The sequence below is a fragment of the Dermacentor silvarum genome, chromosome 2 (genome assembly GCF_013339745.2).
Source record: "Dermacentor silvarum isolate Dsil-2018 chromosome 2, BIME_Dsil_1.4, whole genome shotgun sequence".
Classification (NCBI taxonomy): Eukaryota; Metazoa; Arthropoda; class Arachnida; order Ixodida; family Ixodidae; genus Dermacentor; species Dermacentor silvarum.
In genome coordinates, this window is record NC_051155.1 from 134,126,181 (window position 1) to 134,150,593 (window position 24,413).

General features: G+C 47.3%; 1 protein-coding gene across 1 annotated transcript in view; it reads right to left on the reverse strand.

Annotated features, from left to right (window-relative positions):
- The window catches only part of LOC119441786 (uncharacterized), a 33,768-nt gene extending 31,341 nt beyond the window's left edge, over positions 1-2,427 (reverse strand). Inside the window, exon 1 of the mRNA XM_037706402.2 lies at positions 2,297-2,427. Within this exon, the coding sequence (XP_037562330.1) occupies positions 2,297-2,404 (108 nt within the window). The 5' untranslated portion in view covers positions 2,405-2,427. The remainder of the gene's footprint in view (positions 1-2,296) is intronic.
- Between the last annotated feature and the right edge of the window lie 21,986 nt (positions 2,428-24,413).

A 24,413-nucleotide genomic window follows, 5' to 3' on the forward strand; every position in this document is an offset into this window, starting at 1 on the left:
AGGGGCGCGTGTTGAACATTGCCAGGTTCAGTTTCCATTGGCGGCCTGTCCGGACCCAGAGATTCTTAACACCCTCTGCCGCGTAGCAGGTCGGACCACCGCCTTGATCAGGTGCTTCGTAGCCACTGGGGACTGAGGGCCATGGGTGAATTGTAGGAGTCATTCGGGAGGTAGCGGCCGAATACTGCACCAAGGAGGCCAATTTCTGTTCTGGTGAGGGAGTCACTTTGTAGAAGCTTATTAGGCCTTCCTAATTTGGCTGCACTTTGACTAGTACAGCCCCACTAGCTCTCTTCGATTTTTTTTGGTGGTCTCAGGCACCACTCCAGGCCTGAATGTGCAGTGGACTGGATGAGGAGTTTATGCTTCAGAATAAAGGCATGCCACCTAAACCTCTTTAGGGCTCATTTTAGGACACTCAAGTGAACGGTGTGGGCTCAAGTACCTTACGAGTTCGTTTCTTCTTGTTATGGTCTGTTACGACATGAACAAAAGTGAAACAAAACGAAGACAGGAAAAATAAATAAATACATACATAAAAAGTAACAGAACTTGTGTTCTTGAGCACTGACAAACTGCGGGGTGTTGCGGCTCTCGGTGGCGTTTGGGCCAAGAAATCACCAAGCCCATCGATGAGTACATTCAGTAGAAGGAAATGGGAAAACGGTTTATTTTATACTATGTACACTGGCTCCGAGTACGGAAGCCCACTAAATCAGGAGCACATTCAACTTCTGAGTTCGTAACAGATCACGTCGACCCCCCCCACTCCCCCTCCACTGCACCACCGGTCTCCCCTTTTATTGCCTTCGTCTTCCCTAGGAGACTCGACTGAGGAATCTGCTGACCTTGGTGCGGCCAATCAGAGGTGTTGTCGTGTTCACCCCAACTCATTCTTTACTGTTGTACCCTCGCGCTCGTCTTTTGCTGCCACTGCGTGTTCTTCCGGGAAACCGAGATCGTTGTCGCTCCCACGGTAGCAATTCCTGGAAGTTGGCCTCTCGTCTTAATCCCGTTAACTCGTCATGGCCGATGTCGGGCGCGGTCGCCATTTGGGCGACGCTGATGAAGGCGCTGCCTCGTGGCAACATCCAGGTGCGCACTCCCGATTCGGGATGCTTGTCAGCTTTCACCGTCGGTGTCGATATCGCCGTCTGGGCGACGCAGATGAACCGGGCTGCCTTGTGGGGGACGTACAAGTTATACGCTGGCCCCGGTCCGAAGTAATTTCAGAGGTTTTGGAGTGTTAATCTCTATCCGCTGAGTCATTCTCATTTTTGCTCAGTCATGGTCAATACTATGACTTGTATCATCATCCTTTTGTGATTCCTTCCCTTAGTAACCACGTCAGAAACCATTTCATTGTTTTGAGTGTTAATCGTTTTTCGATGAATCTTGTTATTTGTGCTGAGTCATGCTCATGACTATGATTTCTACCACCATCCTGTAGTGTTTCCTTCACTTAGTACCCATGTCCGAACCCATTTGAGTGGTTTTTGAGTGTTTATGTTTTTCGCTGGGTGATTGTCATGACCTACATGACATGCATGTCATGACATTTATGTCATGACCTATCACTTATGTTCGTCATACACTCCTGTCCTACTACGCCAATTTTGGTACCTACCAAGTTAGCAAAACTACCACGAGAGCACCAAGACCTAGGCGACTGTTTCATGACCTGCATGGCACGTATGCTATGGCATTCATGTCATCACATATCATTTATGTTTGTCATATGCTCTTGTCATAGTGTGTCAATTTTGGTGCATACCAAGGTAACGAAATGAGCATGAGAGCAAAAAGACATAGGTGGCTAGATAAATAGATAGATAGATAGATAGATAGATAGATAGATAGATAGATACTTCCTAAGTAACATGTTCGCCAAGAAATGCTTCGCATTTAATAAATCTGAACTATTGATGGAAAAAAAGGCATTGAAGAGGTAGGAATGCTGTTGCCGTCACATGCATGGGTAACTTTACCGGGGAAAGTAGATATAGGCTAATTGCTAGAGTGAAGTAGGTATAGAAACCTAATTAGCTTCAGCAGGCTAGGTTATTTGTTCCCGCTCCGAATCTAAAGAAATGGCATTAGAAATCATCATCATCATCATCATGGTTATCGTGGCAAAATACCTGGATATGACAACGAAAACACGTAAATTCGTTGAAATGCTTTCCGGCCATTCTCGACTATGCGGAATACAGAAAAGCGAGTGAGTTAATCTTTTTTTTTTCAATATTCCAAAGTAAGCGAACATGCACGCACGCAGGCAATATGAATCACTCACCTTTCCCACATCTGGAAATTCGTGCTGAAGCAGGTTCTTAACTTCACCCGAAATAAGGGGCAGAGAAAGCACTGCAATAACAACGGCTAGTCTAGGAAGACGCTGCATGTTTAGTAGTAGAGCTGCGTTTAATGTTGAAACAATTCTGCCTGCCTTTTATACAGAATTCGCAGTGCCTCTCCAATCGCGACCGCGTCCACGCCAGCCTGGCTTCATATTAAAAATAAAGATCTCTGTATCATGGGGGGGGGGGTGATAATCTGTAAGCATCCACCTCGTGGGGACATGTCCACTTCGGCTGCTGATAAGTGCTGATTGCATGGGGCGTGTTCTTCGAACGCGTACGCCAGCCTGGCCAATCAGAACTGCAGCGGCAGATGAATTGTATGTCCACTAGGCTTAAAGTTGACCTACATATATTAGTTGGATCTAAGCTCGGCGCATGAAAGAAAAAAAACGTATGTATAGCACATTTGCATTTCAAAATTAGCCCTCGTCAGATTTCAACTCGAGTGTCCGAAAAACCATTTGGGTTATCTCTCTACATACGACCAGTTGTCCCTCTCGTCTCTGTTAGTGTAAATTGAACTCTTGTTCGCATGACAACCTTTTGGAATAACTCTCTTCATACGACAAGTTAACCCTTTTGTGCCTGTTAGTGTAAGAATGAAACTCTAGTTTGCAAGACAACCTTTTAGAATAACTCTCTTCAAACGATAAGTTGTCCCTCTCGTGTCTGATAGTGTCGAATTAAAACTCTTGTTTGCAAAACAACCTTTTGGAATAACTCTCTACATACGACAAGTTGACCCTCTTGTATAGGTTAATTTCAGAATGTCACTCTGGTTTGCAAGACAACCTTTTAGAATAACTATCTACATATGTCAAGTTGTCACTCTCTTGTCTGATAGCTCGATTATGGTAAAGTATGTTTATATTCTTTAGTTACATTGCATTTGATAATAGTAGCAATTAACGAAGGTATGCATCAAGTGACAGGGTACTCATGGCAGCAATGCCAAATCTGAAGCTATGAAGAAAAAGGCACTCTAAATGGAGACACAAAATTTGTTTAAAATTAGTGATCTAAACAAAAACTAAAAGAAATTAAATGAATTCATCAGCAGTGTCGGCATAAAGAATGACAAATATTTGAAAAGCTCCCCATTCTGTATGTTTCAGCAAACTTTAGGAATAACCAAGTACCAGTGCTTTTATAATGACTAGGGTAGGGCTGGGCAGCGATACTTTGCAACTGTACGATAATACGATAGTTTGCATTTGTATCTTAAGATACCTCGTTACATTCGCAAATTTCTTATATATCTATATAATGTAAGCAATCGCGGATGCACCAAAACTGTTTGCTTAGAAATGTCTTAACTCCGACTTCTTAACACCGCAGTTTCTTAACTCCCCAGTTTCTTAACTCTGAAGGTGATGGTCTTAATACTTACGTTTTTTAGAGTTGTTTGCCTAATTTTGGCTCCTTGAATGTCAGAAAAATACCCTTCTTACGTTTGGAGCACGTTGACTGAAAATCGAGTACACCACACTTTCAAAGTAATATAACGAAGCCCTAGTTCATCCGTAATGTGCAGCTTTCGTAGCTTATTCAAGTTTCGCAGAAATTTCAATAAGCTACGCGAGCAACACTCACGTACACAAAGTAACCGCCTTATGCACAAGTATCGCGGAAGCAGTGCCATTCATGCTTTGGTTCACAAAATTCAATCTTGCATGCACGAGATCTTTCAAATCGCGGATGTGCGAAAGCCACTAGACGCAAGGCAACTGCATTCTTGGATTCTTCAGACTTCGTAACAGAGCGCCACGTAAGAGAAACTGCGATAACGACAGTATAGCGGCATCAAAATTTGCGCGAAAAATTTTGCAAGAATTGGTATACCCAGCACAGTACGGTGGCTGCGAGCAAACTAAAAACAAAAATCTAGAAAATAAAACATTGGCTCCGTGCAAACGTTCGCTGCCTTGTTTTTGTTGAGATGGCGCGAGCGCCCACGCGACTCTGTTCCACCAATAGAGATTCGCAAAGCTCATCGCCTGCCCTCGCTGGAAGGCTCTGGCCGAAAGATAAAAAATGTCACTGCCTTCAGTTTTATTGAGTTGGCTTAGTGGCCGCATTATCATCTTGAGAAGCGGAGTTCAGCCAACGTTTATAATTTCGCACGGTTATGTTGCGATAAGTGTCTTTAATCTTAAGATACACGGTATATTATTTCATGTATCGGGTCTACAGATACTTACAAACGGCTTGCCAGACGTATATCGATACAGATATAAGATACCCAGATAGTATCTAAGAAAGTATCTAAGATAACATCTAAGATAGTATCTAAGATACATGTATCTTCGATACTGCCCTGCACTGGCTTCAATGATTCGTGGTTTCCGGTTTTCTTCTCTTAATAACCTCGGAGTTCTCGGGGGCGCAACGCATCCCTCTCGCTCTCGGGGTGCATGGAGTAAGGATCTACAAGTCCCCAGCCTATGAGCCTCTATCTAGAGGACCAGAAGATCACGGAAAGCAATAAAACTAGGATTCTGGGTTTTTTTGCATCCAGAGAAACCTGAAAGCCTCTCACACCATCCAAACACTAAGGTCCGCCACCAACTAGATATCGCGGATTATTACACGAATAACAAGAAGCCGACAGTTCAAGGGTGCCCCTCATGTAACGTACGTGGACGTGGCGGAGTACCATAAAAACCGGACTATAGGTCGAACCGGAAAATAGGTCGACCCCCCAACTAACCAATTCTAAAAATGAAAAAAAAATCTTTTTCAATGGCAAAAGTACCGAAAGACAACCTTACGTTTAAACAAATGCGACTCAGCCGGTTGCACATTGGTGACAGTATTTATTTAAATGCTGCTCCGTGCCGTGATGATAAGGTGCTGACAAACACGCGGGTCGATGGTCGCACGATACGAAGCCCACGGCAACCTGGCGGGTTGCCGTAGGCTTCCGCGTACTCAATCGCCTTTTTTCTTGAAGGCGACGGTGAATTGCCGTCGGCTTCCGCTCATTTTGAAACAAAATGTGAAAAAGCAGCCTGAATGCGATGGCGAAGGCGGCTGTTTATTTCATCTGCCCATTGTTGCAAGACTTCCCTAGTTATTCCGCCAATGTCCGGTATATAAGACGAGGGTCGACTTTTCGCAATGCTTTTTTGAAAAAAAGTTCGACCTATATCCGGTTTTTACGGTACTATGATGGGGGCCTCTTCGCGGTAGCCACCGTGAACGCGAGAGACAACTCCTTGACCCTCGCGGTCTCCGTCAGGGCAGAGACTCCAGCTGCGGATGAGACCATAGCAGCGGCGCTAGTAATAAAGCAACAAGGCAGGGTGGGCAGGGAAGTTCATGTCGTTACCGTCTGGCACAGGCCTGCCATAACATTACCAACAGACGAACACTGCTGCTGGCGGCTCAGGTTCTAGGCCCGAAGCTGCAAGAATCCCATCAAATCACGTGCACGCCGGTCCACACGCGACTGGAGGGGAGCGAAAGAGCGAACGCCTTAGCTCGAGCGCCAATGAACTGAGTGGGGCAAAACCAATCGTCCCACCAATCCCCACCCTTTATCTACGTGCACCTGCCATCCAATTACTGTGACCGCCTCGGGATCGAGCGGCTCAACCGCAAGATTTATCCGCCCCCTCACAAGAACCTCAGCACTGAAGAGGCAGTAGCTTTCCGACTTATCAAGACTAACTCATTCCCTAGCCTACACAGATACAGCAAAATGTACCCAAAATTTAAAAATAAAAGTGGGGTTTAACGTGCCAACACCACGATCTGGTTATGAGGCCCGCCGTAGTGGGGGACTCCGGAAATTGATCACCTGGGGTTGTTTAACGTGCACCTAAGTCTAAGTACACGGGTGTTTTCGCATTTCGCCCCCATCGAAATGTGGCCGCCGTGACCGAGATGTGTACGCAGAAACATATCACGGCATCTGCGCCTGGCGCGGCGACACACGCCCTACACTCTTTCACATCTCGTGGGGGTGCGGGGGCAAACCTCAACCCTTAATGACGCCTAGCAAGTTATTTGAGCGGTGGGAGGTACTGTTGACCGGCGATACTCTGGCGGGACAAGAAGCCCTCGTCGAGCAAGTTCGTCGAGCAGCCATGGCTAGTGGTCCCCCGAAAATGAGGACACCACCCACTCGACCTCAAGAGGAACGACCCAGATGGTCCAAATAAATGTTTTCTCTCTCTCTCTCTCCCTTAATAAGCTTCCCGGCCTAGTCAAAAAGTTCATTTTGTGCCTAGTTTCACATTTTTTTTCTATGAATAGAAGCTTTTTTAATCCCCATTCTTGTTCGAGATCTTTCTCATAAAAATGTAAATGTCAACCGATTCCTTGCTCATCATTTATACCAGTCACTGTCTAGTAGCATGGTAACATATATGTGGCAGTATTTTCTAGTGTACGTTGACATGTGCAATTGCTCTCCTGAAATAGCTGATGCGCATTGGCACGCGTCTTGCATTAACCTTTGCACCCTGTGCTATGTAGCATTTGACTTTTCTTGTTTTTTTTTCCTTCAGTGCTTGCAGAGCGCAGTGGCTTCTTTCTTCAGTGAAAGCTTTCTCGTGCAAGCTTTTTCTTCATGACATTAACGCCAACCTTGATATTAATCTGCAAACTGACGCCATCTTCCTATACTTCGCTAAGGCGTTCGATAAAGTACGTCACCAACGCTTGCTTCGTAAACTTTCACAGTTGAACCTACATAAAAACTTCATCGCGTGGTATAAAGAATTCCTCACGCATCGCTCTCAGTATGTCTTCGTTATTAACCCGCCCTCCAACCCGCTCCCAGTCGCCTCCGGAGTACCGCAGGCTTCCGTCCTCGGTCCCTTGTTATTCCTCTTTTACAGTAACGACTTATCCCAGCGCTTAACTTGTCATATCCGCTTGTTCGCTAATGATTGCATCACTTATCTTTCAGTAACTAATCCTTCTGACGAAAAATATCTTCAGGCAAACCTAAACCACGTGCTTAACTGGTGTTCGCAGTGGATGATGACAGTAAAGCCTAACAAATGTAAGTGCATGTCTTTTCACCGTCGTCGCAACCCTTTTGTTTTCGTATATTCCGTTTCCACTCTTACAAATACTTAGGTATCACCATTTTTGTTGATTTATCTTGGCGTCTACATGTGTCTACCTGATATCGTCGGCTAATAAAACACCAGGTTTGGTTTCTGAAAACGTCACCTGCGGGAAGCCCCTCAACACGTCAGATAACGAGCACACATCACACTCATCAGAACTAAACTGGAATACGCATCGGCCATCTGGAATCTTCATCAAGCATATTTAACTAATGCCATCGAAGCTGTACAAAACCGGCCTAGCAGATTTATTCACTCTTCATGCTCATACGACGTTAGCATATCATCTCTAAAATTGCAATCAGGTTTGTGCAATCTTTCTGCTCGCCGTCGCATTGCCAGTCTTCTTTTGTATCACAAGTTCTTTTATTCGCCCCTAAGACAAGAACCATACATCTGCGCACCCCCACCACGCAGATCCCATCGCGTTCAGATTCAGATTCAAGTATATTGCTTCATTAGTAGTACTTATATGCAGTGAAAAATATACAGAAAGAGGTCCCACAGTTATAAACTGCAGCGGGACCTCTTCTGCTAGGTTACAGAATATTATATAAATAAAATGGCGTCAATTGCGGTTATGAACAAAGAACGGATTACACAATTTTACAGTGTTAAAGCAATGCAAGCTATGGCAACAGATCACAACATAAAAAATGTACATAATAAGCCACATAAAAATACATCAAAGAAGATAGGCAGTTTATAAGGTAGTAATATAAGCTCTCAGTGAACGTTGGTATGACGATAGTGTAGGTGATCATTTCACGTGAGCAGGTAAGTTATTTCACATTTTCACACTAGCAAAACCAACAGTTAGTTGGCCATACTTGCTACGTGATTTTGGAAGTAAAAGATTACTTTGTAAAGAGAGCCTGGTAGTGCTAGGATTAGCAAGAGTATTCCTGCCAATGATATAATGTAATTGTGGGTTTTTAAGTAGGCGGTAAATAATGATGCTCTGGTTGTACCAGATAATTTTATTTATTGTGAGGAGATTTACCTCAGTGAAGATGGGGGTAACATGAGCGTATAAGGAGCCGAAGCGATGATACGGACAGCGTTATTTTGGATGTGCTGCAAGGGAGCTATATGACAGCGATATGCGAGACCCCAAGAACTGATACAGTAATTTAAATGGCTATAAATAAAGGCATAATACAATGTCAGGAGAGTGTGCTTTTGAAAGTAGTGTCTGGCCTTTAAAAGCACCCTAATACCATAAGCGGCTTTCTTTTTTATGAAGCTGGCATGCATAATAAACTTTAGAAAGGAGTCTAATTGAACACCTAAAAATGAGCACTCATTAGATCGTAATTTTGGGTGAGAAGCTATGTCACCCTCTTCAAGTTTTGCGTCCACGAGCCCATAATACTACCTTCACGAACTCATTTTTTTTTTCACGAACAGCAACTCACTTGAACGGCCTTCTCCACCATGTCGCTGCCATAACCTGTCCATCGACATTTTCGACTGCTGTGAACGACTGCATCTTGCAAATCCCTCCCACCCCTTATGTAACACCCCAAAAGGGGTCTTTAAGGAACATAAAGTGATGTGATGTGATGTGATATTTAATTCCTACTCTCACTAAGGATTGCTCTTCTTGCTCGGTTGCCTGAGTTTTTGTGCACGGTAGATTGAAGTGATTGATTTCAGAGTCTCGTTTCAATGCTGTCCCACTTGGTCATGGTGGCCGTGACCATGACGAAGCTGGAGGCCTGGTCAGTTGCACGGAGAAGCAGTCTTTCGAGGTACGCACCTGCTGCTGCAGTCCGCACAGTGACATAGACTCCCAATTCACAGGCACCGTGATCGGTGCTCCGGTTTGTCCTTTCCTGCTTCACGTGTGGGGGCAAATTGGGCTTGTGGCCTTTCTCGACCGGGATTTCGCGTCAATGGAGACCAGCATACGTGCTGGTCGATATGAAGTTGATAGCCATGGGGTGGAAAGGCCGAAAAAGGGGCTGCCGAAGGTGATGCCCGCGAAATTGACCCTCTGCATATTGAGAGAAGATCGGGCACCAATCGTGAGCGAAAAATTAGTGGCCCTCAAAAGAACAAAACGAAACGTGCAGATTGGAAAGGAGGCAAGGCTAAAATGCCGGGTAGTCCATGTTGCTGTGTGGCTGCAGCAGCAGATGCCTGCGTCAGCCGATTGCTTCGCAATGCATTTAAGTTGCTCATCTTCAACGGCGACTGTCAGGGCAAACGTGTGGGACACTATCCAATTGGCTTGCGCGGCTGGTTGTCGCTCATTACCAGACCGCCGTGTGCAACAACGAAGGTTAGTCGTTAATGGTTTCAGCGTATCGAAAATTTAATTTCTGCTGTTGTACGAGAAGGCGCACTGCTTGTCTTCTGCCATTAATGTCGCACGCTTTGTTCACTCACTCGTGTGTTGTCTGTGTGGGTGTCAGGAGAGGCTTTTTTGTATCCTGGTAATTAGAACGCACCAGCTGCGCAGCCGCCAACGCACTGAGGCATGCCGCACGGCCAACAGGGCGAGCACGGCGCGTACCAGCGTACGCTACTGGTAAAAAGCGGCTATAATAGATTTTGCTAAAAAAAAGTTTATTTGCGCTTCCTGTTTGAGCAGTGCCATCTGTCCTGGTACTACGTAAGTTCCATGCGCTTCCACCGCTTATTTACGTACCACTATGGAAAGTAGTTTCCCTTCTCTAATTTGGTTCTTTACTCTACAGTTGCAACGGTGACGCAGTGCCATGGTGGCGCAGTAAAGTAGTATACACGCTCGTTGGCGCATATACATGATGCGATAAATAACATGTAATTAAAAAAGGGAGAGGCCTTCGTCCTGCAGTGGACATAAATATAGGCTGATGATGATGGTGATGATGATGAATTAAAAAAAAATAATACTGGCGTATTGGTTAGCGCGCTCGGCTACCGAGCGGTAACAGTGGGGTGAAGGATCAAAGCCTCACCGTGGCCACTTTCATTGTTTCTTTTTTTGTAGTTGGGCGAAGCGGCGTAATTTTTTGCCATTTTATGCCACGAATTTCTGCCACGGTTGTCTGATGACGGCGGGGTAGCGCAATGAGCCAAGTAATGCTATCGCATTATAAAAATATCACATGTAGGGGTACGCTTCATTCTAATACGTTCATCGCTTATATGTGCCCTCTCCTGCAGACAGCAACCATTCGTATTGATCGGTTGCTTCCACTATGAATATCCGCATGCATATCGTGCATTTGCTCAATTATGCGAACGCTAGATCACCCTTGGAACTGCAGTCACCATTGAGATATTGCTTGACGACTTCTCGCAAATTAGTACAAACGCAAAGACGCTTGAACGCAGACGTTCCATGGCCTCGCACCATTATCAAGGTAGGCGTATATGACGCCGAAAAGGATGCTGATAGGTACCTGAGGGCCATTCTGGTATGTATACGGATGCATCGACTTTGCTGCGAGAAGGACGAGTTGGATCTGTGAACCAACTTCAACCCGTAATCCTGTCTGCTTCCACCTATAAGATAGCAATGCACCGGCCTATGCTGCTTGAATTGCAAGTGATTCTAGTTCACAAGAACTTTACCCTACACCGCTGCACTGCAAGGTACGCCTAATCAGATTTTCAGGGCAGATTAATAAACAGATTACTTAGACATCATAAATTTGGCAGTAAATTCAGCGACTTCACAAGTGTACGCACCTCAGTACACTGTAAAAAAATTCATTTGGTTTTACGGCAAATGTGCTGGTAATGTGTGACCGAACACTTTCCGTAAATAAAGAATGGTCATTTCCGTAGAACGGACAACCGTAAAATAGAGACCGTATTACAAAATACGAGTGCTCACTTATTCACAAAACGGAAGGTTCTGTATGCTGCATCTTATGGTTCAACCGATAAAGTACGGGTGCTTTCCGTATCCAGAAAACGAAAGACTCTGTATGCTGAATCTGCACTATACGGTCCAACCGTTCACATACAGGTGTTTCCGTACTCAGAAAACGAAAGACTCCGTATGCGGAATCTGTACTATTCAGTCCAACCATTTAAATATAGGTGTTTCCTGTATTACGTTTTACAGAGCATATTGATTGTATAGAGAATGCACTATCGGGGACAGAAGTTCCGAAAATGTGCGAGCGCAGACCCAATTTTATTGGTGCACTTTCTGCCGGGATCAGCCACACCAACATTTGCATCGAAAATTCGTCTCCACTGCAGATGATAGCGGCTGATAGTGCAGAGACGCAATTTGGTCGACAATCGCACGTCCTGGGCACTTTTGTCCCCGATAGTACATATCATTTAATGCAAATGTTATGAATGCAGCTCATAGCAGAAGCAGCAGGTCGCTATTCATAAAACTGTCTGGCCAACAGATTGACATAGCTCAAAAGATAAAACCCTTTGCCTTTTGTGATATCAATAGATTGCATGACATACCTATAGATAAGTGCAAAATTTTAGTCGTCAAGTACTTTAGATCACTGAAGCAATTTTCTTTTCTTCAACCACTGGTCTTGCACTCTTTCCTGGTGAAAACTGTTCTGGACCCCACATGCCTTGTACGGATAAACTTGCTACTGTTAGGAGCAATAAATAATACTGATGAATTTCCATCCTAAACGAAGTGGCAACAAAAGACAATCACACAACACAACAAAGCTGTAACTGAAGTGTTAGACAAACATGAACTTGGTTCAACATTGTCAGAACAAGGGATATTGCTGTAGCCAACATTTGGACAGATACGTGTCATCAGGGCAGCAACTGTTTTCCTTGGCACCGGTTTTGCATATGCATAGCTCACTCGCCCCTACCCTCATTGGGAGAGAAGCTGGTGCATATAGTAGGTCAAGAGAAGCCAAAGTGTTAAAATAAAGGCAGGAAGGATGTATTTCACAGTGATTGTGATGGAGCGTGTAGGGGCACTGCTGTAAGTTCTTACAATGAGAAGGGATGACCTAAACAGAAAACGATCTGTAGACCTAGTAGACCTATTCTTCCCAGAAATCAAAATAGGAATTAAGATTAACTGGACATTTGGAAAACAAGCAGTGAAGAATTAGGCAAAGTAAACTTTCTAACAAGATGTGTCTGGTTAAGATTAGTGGCAATGGCAAATGAAGGTACATTATCAATACACACAGTTCATGTAGGTTGTTAACAAGAAACTGTAGCTTCTTATCTACCGGTACTTCCGAAGTAAAATTTAAGCCCTTGCCTAGAGAATTAAAGGCTTCTATTACTATTACAGGCTTGACTTTTACTTCGGAAGTACCGGTAGATAACAAGCTACAGTTCCTTGATGTCAAGTTAGAAATTCTACCGGAACATGTGTTGGTCATTCACGCCCCGAGTTGGAAAAGCGCTAATGAACTATGCCTCAAACCATTCCAGGCTTGTGAAGAAGGGCATAGTCATTTCATGTTTCCGGTGAGCGTTGTTGAAGTCGTGTTACCACACTGTAAACATTGCATTTCTTGAGCAAGTTGATCGGTATAGAGAGGCCGGATACCCGCTCGCTGTGATGCTGGCGTCATGCATTAGACTAATGAAAAAACTTAAACAGAATAAAGAACTATGCCAAAAAAATCAAACGCAGAAAGAATTAGCTTCCAAGGTTTCAGTGATTCCGTATGTGCATGGCCTTTCACACAGACTTAAAAAGGGGACACGGAGTTACGAAGTAAAAGTGGTCTTTTCGGCTAAAAACAAAAGAGGCAGTTTGGGTTCTAGGGTAAAAAGTAAGTTCGAAAGTAAGGATGATGCAAAGGAAGAAAGTAGTTTTAAACATACACGTAAGAACCAACTTCTTGATTGCTCGAAGAATGCTGTGTATCAGATTATTATGGCATGTTGTCATGTGTACGTACGGCAGACTGCGAGATGCATTAACAAGAGACTAAGGGAACACTTGTCCAGTCTGAAAAGTCGCTCTAGTACGCATTTGGTCATGCATTGTCAGAAACATGCGTGCTCACGTTGTCTTAGAAGTACTGGCATATTGTTCACGCATAGAAATCAAACCGCGAGAGAAATTGTGGAAGCGCACTGAATTGCAAAACTAAATGGAAAATGCATCAGTCATCCTTCTGTTTCTTTGCTAGATTCACTCCTGTCTTTTCATCTTAAGTGCTTCTTTTATGTGCATTGTTGTTTTTGTGTTAACCGGATCGCGCTGATCCGCGGAATTTTTATCACAAGTGTTATATACGCTATTGATGTGTTCTGTTGACTCGATCGCGCAGATCCGTGGCTTCTTAAGCAAATGGTTCTTTGAAAATAAAACTAGTTGTTAGAAAGCGCTCATTCTGGTGTTGCTCCTTTTCTTCGTCCTTGTTCGTTTGCGCATAAAAAATTTTTCAAAAATTAATCTGTTTCACCTAGGCCGGCTAGCAGTTTTGCTTCCTTTCTCTTTAAAGGTAATGACACGTATGGCCATCACATACATTTACAGTACGACCTTTATTCCCAAACAATCAAAGTGAACAGCACTACCCTATGCGTCAAGTGCCTTCTGTATCCCACAATCTCCCAAAAATGATTAGCGCGGGATGCTGAGGGTGGCAGCAAAACTGATTTTTGGAGCAATATAAAGCATTAAGTACTCCGATCTTAATGTTTTCTTTGCTGTTCAAGCATCACTGGGTCTTACAGTAAGAAAATACGGAATAAATACAACACGCATAATTCCCCACGCAACCCCTTTGGAAATAATTAGTAGTCTGAAATATTAGGATTGCATATTTAGATTAGAAGACATATTGTCACGTTTAATAGACAGGCGGCTTCTAAAAGAGGCCGTTAAGGTAAGTCCAAGTCGTCGAAGGGGCCGCGCAGCACCGACAAAAGACCAAGGCTCTAGCTCGTGAACAAGACCGTCCTCGTCTTCTTCTGCGAGCAAATGGCACAAGCGCGTGGCATTACCCCTCTCCCAGAAGAGCATCGACTCGATGCTAAACAAAACATTGACAGGCGAAAGGACTTGTCCCAGGAGAAACGTAATGGTCCGGAAACCACGACTATTATGGTGTGCGATATGGTTTTAACCGCACGACGTGCACAATTCCAGACCGTGGTTGTCGGTGCCGCGCTGGCTGAGTGCCGTCCGGAAGAACTTCATAATTGAGGTCACTAACTCGCCGAAGCACTTTGTAAGCGCCGAAGTACCGACTAAGTTTTTCCGAAAGGCCTTTACGGTGGACGGGGGTCCAAACTAATACTTGGTCACCCGGTTGGTACTCAACTTGTCTGTGGCGGAGGTTGTCGTGTCGCGCGTCAATACACTGTTGTTTCCTGATGTTCACGCGAGCCAGTTGGTGTGCTTCCTCGGCACGGTGCACGAAACGCTCGGTGTCTTCATCACGATTGTCAGAATTGTCACATGGCAACATGGCTTCTAACATCGTCTGAACTTCTCGACCGTAAACAAGAGGAAAACGGCGTGAAGCGTGTGGTCTCTTGCGTAGTGGTGTTGTACGCAAACGTGACGTACGGTAGTACCTCGTCGCACGTCTTATGCTGCACATCTATGTACATCGACAGCATGTTCGTAATCGTTTTGTTAAGCCTTTCGGTCAAGCCATTTGCTTGAGGGTGATAGGCAGTCGTCTTTCGGTGCGTGGTGTAGCTCAGTTGAAAAACTTCTTCAAGCAGCCTTGCCGTAAACGCCGCCCCTCGATCTGTGATGACATAGGAAGGGGCACCATGACGTAGTACGATGTTCTGTACGAAAAATTGTGCAACCTCAGAAGCTGTGCCTTTTGGAAGAGCCTTTGTTTCAGCATAGCGGGTGAAATAGTCTGTGGCGATGATTGTCCACTTGTTTCCGGAAGTAGACAACGGAAACGCGCCCAGGAGGTCCATGCCGACTTGATCGAAGGGCCCTCGAGGCGACTTGATAGGATTCAGCAATCCCGCAGGCTTCAAATTCGGCGACTTTCGGCACTGGCATTCACGGCAGACTTGGACGTATCGTTTAGCACAAGTGGCGAGTTTCAGGCCAGTAGTACGATTTGAGTGCCCTGGCAAAAGTTCGAGTGAAACCCAAGTGGCCAGACGCAGGCTCGTCGTGGCATGCGAACAGGATTTCGTCACGAAGCTCTGCCGGTACGACCAAAAGATAGGTTTTGTTGCTGGCAGGAGGATTCTTCTTATATAGGATACCCTGGCGTAAACAAAACGACGGCAAACCGCGGGCAATTTGTGGGGGCAGAGAGACGTTGCGGCCTTCTAGGTGTTCAATTATAGGTGGTAATTCAGTCTGCTCGCTGCTGTGTTGATACGTCTGCCACGCTTATGGCGCCGAGAAAAGCGCTTTCGTCTTCGATGTGTTGATCGGCAGGTTCAACAGGTGCGCGCGACAATGTGTCGGCATCGTCGTGTGTGTGGCCTGACTTGTACACGATGGACCCGTCGTATTCTTGCAGGCGCAGGCTCCACCGTGCCAGTCATCCAGAAGGGTCTATAAGGTTTGCCAGCCACCATAAGGACTGATGACCCGTCACGACCTTGAATGGGTGCCCATAGAGCAAGGTGGAAACTTGCCAAGTGCCTATACGACGGCAAGACACTATTTCTCCGTGGTAGTGCAATTGCACTCAAGTCGTGAAAGGGTGCGACTGGCGTAAGCTATTACCCTTTCGCCGTTCTCCCGCCGTTGTACGAGCACCACACCCAGACCGACGTTACTGGCGTCAGTATGAATTTCTGTTTCGGTGTCCTCGTCAAAATGCCCAAGAACAGGGGGCGATGCCAGGCGATGTCGAAGCTCGGCGAAAGCTGCTTCTTGTTCAGAGCTCCAGATGAACGGCGTGTTGTCTCTCGTGAGACGAGTAAGGGGTTCAGCAATTTTAGAAAAATTGCGTATAAGGCGCCGGTAGTATGCGCACAGTCCCAGGAAGCGTCGAACGCTTTTCTTGTCGGTAGGAGCCGGAAAAGCAGCTACAGCGGCAGTTTTCTCGGGATCAGGATGGACGCCTTCCGCGCTCACGACATGTCCAAGAAACTTCAATTCTTCGTAACCGAAGTGACATTTCTGAGGCTTTTAACGTGAGGTTTGCCGATCGGATTGCCTCGAGCACTTGCCGCAGTCGCTTAAGATGTCCGGAAAAACGGCCTGAAAATACGACCACATCATCCAGGTAGACGAGACAGGTTTGCCATTTTAGGTCGGCGAGCACCGTGTCCATCATCCGTTGGAAAGTTGCCGGAGCAGAGCACAGCCCGAACGAAAGTACTCGAAACTCGTAAAGTCCATCCGGAGTGACAAAGGCTGTTTTCTCCCGGTCAGGCTCGTCTACCTCAATCTGCCAGTACCCACTTTTCAAGTCAAGGGAAGAAAAATACTTGGCTCGCCGTAGCCGGTCGAGAGAGTCATCTATGCGCGGCAACGGATAAACGGCTTTCCTTGTGACGTTGTTGAGTTTTCTGTAATCAACACAGAAGCGGATAGTGCCGTCCTTCTTCTTTACCAGGACAACCGGTGACGACCACGGACTGTTTGAAGGCTCGATGACGCCATCGTCAATCATCTCCTTGACTTGTCGTGGAATTGCTTCGCGTTCTTTCTGCGAAACACGATACGGCTGCTGGTGAATAGGACGTGCATCGTCGTAAGTAATTATCCTGTGCTGCGTGATTGGTGTCTGACTGACTTTAGACGATCGCGCGAAGCAGTCCTTGAATTCATACAACAGTCCCCGCAGTGCCGCCTTATTGTCCTCCGACAGCTCGTTATTGATGTCAATATCTGTGCCGCATTCTTCATCGCTGCCACTTTCTCCACAAGCGAAACACTCAATAACGTCCTCCCAGGCTTCATCGTAAGCGACGGCAGTGCCACGGAAGAGGTGTCGGCATTCATTTGTAAAATTGGTGATCAAGACGTCAGCTTGGCCATCCCTAACGCCAATTATTCCTCGAGCCACGCTAATTCCGAGGGTAAGCAGAAGGGAGACGTTGGCCTCTGCGAGTACTTCGCCTTCGAGTGTGCCCTCGGACGTTACCGGAATCATTACACTAGCACGAGGTGGTATCGTGACGCTGTCGTCGGAAATTAGAAAAGCGGCTGTGTGGTGGCAGATGTCTCGTGTCGTCGCATTCTTTGTAGAGAAAGAAATACAGCGTCGGCGCAGTTCAGTGATGGCGCGATACTCTCGAAGAAAGTCTATTCCGAGTATTAATTCACGGGAGCATTCTCGGAGAACAAGGGAGCAGATCGGAAACGTAGAATTTTGAATTTGCACCCGGGAAGTGCACACACCAAGCGGTTTGACGACATGTCCGCCAGCTGTCCGTACGTGCGTCCCTGTCCAAGGCGTAACGACTTTTTTTATACGACTTGCCAGTTTTCCGCTGATAATCGAGTAGTCAGCGCCAGTGTCGATTAAGGCAGTGACATTTCGACCGTCGATCAGCACAGGTATGTTCATGGAAAAGTTGTCTCCCGCCTGAGACAACGGCGTCGTCAAGTCTCCGTCGGTCTGAGGTCGCTTCAATTGGAGGTCTTCGGCACGTCGAGTATCAGCGGCCTCGCCTCGAAAGGTCGCTGACGTCAGTGTTCCAGGCGAGGGCTCGGAGAGCGTCCTTGCGACAACCGACTTGCACCTCCCGAATAGGATGGTCGTGGTGACGGTGATCACGACTGACGCCTTGATGACGGTGGCGCGCGCTGTCGGGCGATAAAATCTTCAATCTCGGTTGGTCGTTGTCCGAAACGTGTTCGGGCGAATTGACAGGAAACCGCTGGAGTCCAAGGCGGCGGTACTGGCAATCTCGGTATAAGTGACCCGCCTCACCACAATGGTAACAGAGCGGTTGTCGGCTGGGCATGCGCCAAATGTCCGATTTAGGCGCGGCGGGCCGAGCCTCTCCAAAATAAGGAACCACCTGCGCTGACTGAAGCGTCGCATACGGGGTGACGGCAGGTAGCGGCGCTGGTGCAGGGATAGGGGGCACGAATGCGTCGGCATAAGTCGCACGCTGGTATTCGCTCATGGCAGGTGTCGCCATCGACGGGACAGTGCGTCTTAAAACGTCAGCGTAGGTTGCGCGTCGAGGTTCACTTGAAGTTGTGAACGCCTGAACTGGTGGAGCGGCCTAAAGTGCTGCTTCGTAACGTGGTGCACCGAGCGCATGCTGCACTTCATCACGCACGACTCTAGCGATGAAGCTGGCTGAAGGCGGCTGCGCCTGATGCAGCTGTCGCAGCTCGTCGCGGACAACCACTCGAATAATCTCTCGAAGCGACTCGACGTCGGTCATGAGAGCTCCTAGGCTGCTGGTCGCAGAGGAAAGGTTCACTTGCCGATCGTATTGGTGTGAACGCTGGTGCAGGGCCTTCTCCATGGCGACGGCGTCAGTGAGAAATTCCGCGACCGTTTTGGGCGGACTACGAATGAGTCCACCAAAAAGCTGCTCTTTCACGCCTCGCGTCAAGTGACGCAGCTTCTTGTCTTCCTACATGGTAGGGTCAGCTCGCCTGAAAAGACGCACCATGTCTTCCACGTACATAGCCCCACTCTCATTAGGCTTCTGAATGCGGGACTGGAGGGCCCATTCTGCTCGTTCCCGGCGATCGGAGCTGGCGTAGGTGTCCAAGAGCCTGCGACAGAACTCCCGCCATGTTGTCACGACGCCTTCGCGGTTCTGGAACCACGTGCGAGCACCATCCAAAAGACTGAAGTAAACGTTCCGGCGCTTCGCTTCGTCGTCCCATCCATTGAACTCAGCTACGCACTCGAAGTCTGCCAGCCATTCCTCCACGTCTTCAAGAAGGTCGCCATGGAAGGGACTTGGCACGCGTGGTTTTTGCAGCGTGTAATGAGGCGGTACCGGAGGTACCGGAGTAGCCGTCGCAGGGTTAGTCGTGGTAGTACCGGAAGTAGCATCCATACCTGCCGACGTTGTCGTTGTCCTCGCAGGTAAAGGATCAAGCTCGCGGGCCAATCCCTGGATTCTCCCGCTGGCGCGGTGTACTGGCGTGAGCTCCGGTTGTGATCTAGCGTTCCTGCTGCTAGAAAGGGTCTGTTGCATGGGTCGAGAATACCAAGCACCTCCACCAGAAAAATGTCCTGTTTAGTAGACAGACGGCTTCTAATAGAGGCCGTTAAAGTAAGTGCAAGTCGTTGATGGGGCCGCGCAGCACCGACAAAAGACCAATGCTCTAGCTCGTGAACAAGACCGTCCTCGTCTTCTTCTGCGAGCAAATGGCATAAGCGCGTGGCAATATTTATTCATTCCACTGCAAGAATGGCATCATCCCAATAAGGCTTGCGTTTAGTGCTATATTTATTTTTATTTATTTCGTTTGGAATGTAGATGCATCGACAGCGATATCGTTTGACATGTCTTCGATGGACTGTTTCTCCAACTTAGGAAGAAGACGACGAAGCTGCTGCTAGCCTGTCTGAGTAGCTCTGGCTACACTTATCGTTATTATTGCTATTTTCTGGTAATATTACTGGTCAGAACTGTTCACCACGTCGGTCGACTCGAAAAGGTACCTTCCGTATCGGAGACCGACGGGTGCTGCGCCACCCGCCGCATCGCAAGGTGCTAGGATCCAAGCTGGCACCGATGAGCACTCCGGCATGACCTCTCAAGGGGTGACAATGGGTCAGAAACGCCAGCTGGTTTGTACAAGCCAGCCTGACTGCAAGCGACAAGACACTGGTGACTCTGAAGACGAGTCAACAATCATCGAGGAGGACAACGTGGCGAACCTTTCAGACCTCGACATGGACGAAGGGGGTTTCCGAATTGTGCGCCATCGTAAAGACAGGGCGGAGGGCGTTCCAGTGTTAATCACTGCAGCATCCGAAAGAGCTGATTTAAGGCAAGTGAACCCTATTCTCCTGTATTCTGAGCTTGAAACGATTCTCGGTGCAACACCAGTGAAGAGTCACTTCACAGCACAGGGAGCATTGCTCTTAGATGTTGAGACAGAAGGACAAGCCAACATCCTTCTAGAGACCAAGAATATCGGCGGCATAGCCATATCTGCCCGTGTCCCACACAGTTATATGAAAAACACGTGCATTGTTAGAGGAGTCCCAAAATGGTACTCGGATGAAGAGCTGCTCACCTTCCTGAGACCTCAGGGAGTATTTCATGCAAGAAGAATCATCCATCGGGTCCAAACCTCGTCATCTGAATGGGAGTCAAGGCGCACTAACTCGGTGGTTCTCACATTTGCTCCAAATTCTGAACGCCCGGAGAAGATCAACCTTGGTTTCACCAGACACGAGCTTATCGACTACGTGGAGACACCACCACGCTGTTTTAAGTGTCAGCGCTTCGGACATATCGCTAAGTACTGTCGTGGGGAACAGAGGTGCAAGCGCTGTGGGGGACCTCATGATTTTAAGACGTGTGCAAGTAAAGAAAACTCTGTGTGTGCAAACTGCGGCGGCGACCATCCTGCTAGCTACGGTCGTTGTCCTGCGCGGACAGCTGCTCAAAGAAGGAACAAGATGTTTGTTTTGGGTCCAAAGAATGCAAGCGCACCATCGAACACGAAGAAGACACTCAGCGCGCCACAACTAACTGGTTTGGAATTGAGTACGCTTCTCATTTCCCGCGTCTCACACCGATAAACGAAGTTATTGAGCCAACGCAAACGGTCACCGCCGCTGAGAAACCTGTTGCAAAAGAGTCCGAAAAGCGCACCTATGCGGCCGCAGTGAACCGACTTCAAGCACCACTTGGAAGCAGTCAGCTGTAAAACTGCCAGCATGTGATACGCGCTTTGTTCACGGCACTACGTTCCCACGTCGCGAAGATGCCTACGAGTTCAACGAAGGATATGCTGGAAGCAGTGCTGGCTCTTGAGTCAGTAATACTCTGCTCTACTTCCACATACCCTCAGTAGCATAATGGCAATTTCTCGCCCACTTGGTCCACTCCGTCGTCCAAAAGTGCCCCTAATAATGCAATGGAACTGCGCCGGTATTCAACAGCGTCTGTGTGAACTTAGGCCTTTTCCTTCGAGACATACCTATACCAATCCTAGCCCTCTCGGAGGCTGGTCTCCCTAATGGAAGGACGATCCCAGGATACATCAGACATGGAAATCCGAGTATACCGTCATTTGCCAATGGAAGTGCGATGATATACATCAGGCGAGAAATACCTCACGTCGCCTTACCAGTGCAAGACCTTTGTTCCACCTACTTGGAAGTCACCGCTGTGCAAGTGTGCCTAGGAAACCGAAAACTCAGTGTGGTGTCGGTGTATATAAGTCCACGCAGGAAGGTCTCCATGGAGGCGTTTATAAAGGACCTTTGTATTCGTTGCCCCTCTCCTAGAATAATCTGTGGTGATTTTAACGCACATCATTCGCTTTGGGGAGATAAGATTACAGATTTCCGAGGCAAGGAACTTGTCGCTGCCGCGGATGCTGCTGACTTATGTATCGCGAACGATGGCAAGCCGACATTCTTCAGACCACCAGATTCATGGAGTGCCATAGACCTCGTGATCCATTCTACAGACCTCTGCGTATCGTCGACAACGGCCCCAGACAGGATGGGCAGCAACCATTTTCCGATCTTCACCAACATCACCGGATTTTACACTGCTGGTCGACAATTCTGTGCTGTGACACGCTGGGACACATACAGAGAAGCGTTGGATGAATCCCCTGGTGAGCTGTTCGCAGATATGCTGTGGAGCAAGAGAGTGGCTACCTCAATGTTGAAACTGCCAGATCATTTCCCTATTCCTGATTTGAAACTAAAGAACCTCTGCGCAGCGCGTAGGAGAGCGGAGCGCAAGCTAATGAGAAAAACGGGAAATACCTCTGCAAAAACGGAATACAACAGGATAAACGCTGTCATCCGTCGTCACACAAAAAGGTTAAGACGAGTTCAGTGGGCTGCTTTCTGTGAGAGCTTATCGGCGTTTACTCCCATGACAAGGATATGGGGAGTAATGAATAGCCTATCCGGAAAGATTCGCCCGCACAGGCCATTCGAAGCACTTGCTTTAAAGCAAGGAAAAGATTTGCAAACCCTTGCAGAAGCTTTTGCAGACATTTACACATCTGGCAGATCAGCAGGAGTTTCGAGCCCTATGTTGCCGCAAGCATTCCATACCATGGATGCGCCATTCACTTTCCGTGAGTTGGATTTGGCGCTTAGCAAATTAAGAAGACGCTGTGCTGTGGGTCCCGATTCGATCAGCAATCAGATGCTGACAAATCTGCCATACGAACGAAGACGAGCCCTTCTGGACATATTTAATCACGTCTGGAGCACAGGAGAGATTCCAGAAACGTGGAAGATAGCATGGGTGGTGCCAGTACTCAAGTCCGGAAAGGATCCTGCGAACCTTGCCTCATATCGGCCAGTATCGCTAACATCATGCGTATCAAAGTTGATGGAAAGAGTAGTATGTACGAGGCTAACGTGGTATCTTGGGCAAGGAACTAGACTGCCATCCTGCATGACCGGCTTTCGTCCACGGTTGAGTGCCCAGGACAGTGTCTTGGATTTACTAAGCCATATCGAGCACCATCGCGCAGACGGCCTTTCCACACTCGCCGTCTTTATGGACGTTGCCAAGGCATACGACTGTGTGCTTCATACAGGCATCATCAACGGACTCCAAAACATGACCATCTCGGGAAATGCTCTTCGATTCGTCCATGAATTTCTCAGAGATCGATGTGTCCAAGTTAAGCTCGGAAGTATAATGAGTGATAAACGACGAATTTCCCTCGGTGTCCCACAAGGAAGCGTCCTATCTCCCTTGCTTTTTAACGTTGCCATGGCCAGCCTTCCAACGATGCACTGAAAGTAGGTCGGACGGCAGTTAAAATGTCTATCTACGCAGATGACATCTGCATTTGGATCTCGGGGTACCAACACAAACGGTTGGCCCGGATAGCCCAGGGCGCAATCACCACCATCGAACGCCACTTATCGACGCTTGGCCTATCTTTATCAGCGGAAAAATCTGCATTCATGCTTTTCCCGGGAGTGAGACGCAAGTCAACACGCCTGATGCTGAACATCAGAGGGCTTTCAATTCGTCGTGCAAATCATGTTCGATTCCTGGGCGTCACCATCGACAGCAAGCTACTATGGCGTCGTGCGGCCGAAAGTGTTGTGGCTGCATCAGTGCAAAGAGTCAACGCACTTCGTCGATTGGCAGGTGTACGTTGGGGAAACAACCCTATGTCCATGCTTAAACTGAACGCTGCACTGATAACAAGCCTCATTCTCTATCAGCTCCCTCTGATATCACCGTCATCGAGTCAATTCGAGCGCTTGGAGGCTGTGCACAGAAAGGGACTTCGCTTGGCGATGGGAGTTCCACAGACGGCTTCAAACAAGAAAGTCACTAATGAGGCAGAGTCTCTTCCACTCCGCTTCTTGGCATCTCAGGCGTTACTGATGCAGCTATTAAGGCTAGGTGAGTCCCGCCCAGGCACGGCGCTTCTCCGGCGGCTAAGAGCAAGAACTCGCTCTCATTTTCATGCGGCGCTGAATATTTTCCGATTTTTAGGAATTGCAATGGCCTAAACGAAGTCGCCCTGACCCGCCATGGTCCTTTTCGGACGTTACCTGCAGCCTCAGTGTACCCCACCTACCAGCGAAACGCACCATTTCAACTGCAGAAGCAAAGTTTATTGTGCTGGAACACTTGAGCACAGTGTTTCAAAGCCACCTACAAGTGTACACAGATGGTTCGGTGTGCGCACAAACAGATAGCTGCGCAGCGGCTTTCTGCATACCATCCCTTCATGTGTCATGGTCTGGCCGACTGGATCGCGTTGTCTCCTCTACAACAGTAGAAAGCGCCGCAATCACCGCGGCTTTGCGGAAACTACGGGCCTTTTCTGCACGAGATGTCGTGGTGCTGACGGATTCCAAGTCAGCGTTACAGAGATTACATCGTGGCCTACCTTTAGAGAAATTTACAAGGCAATCTCTGGCACTGATTAACGATCTGACAAGCAAAGGATTTAACA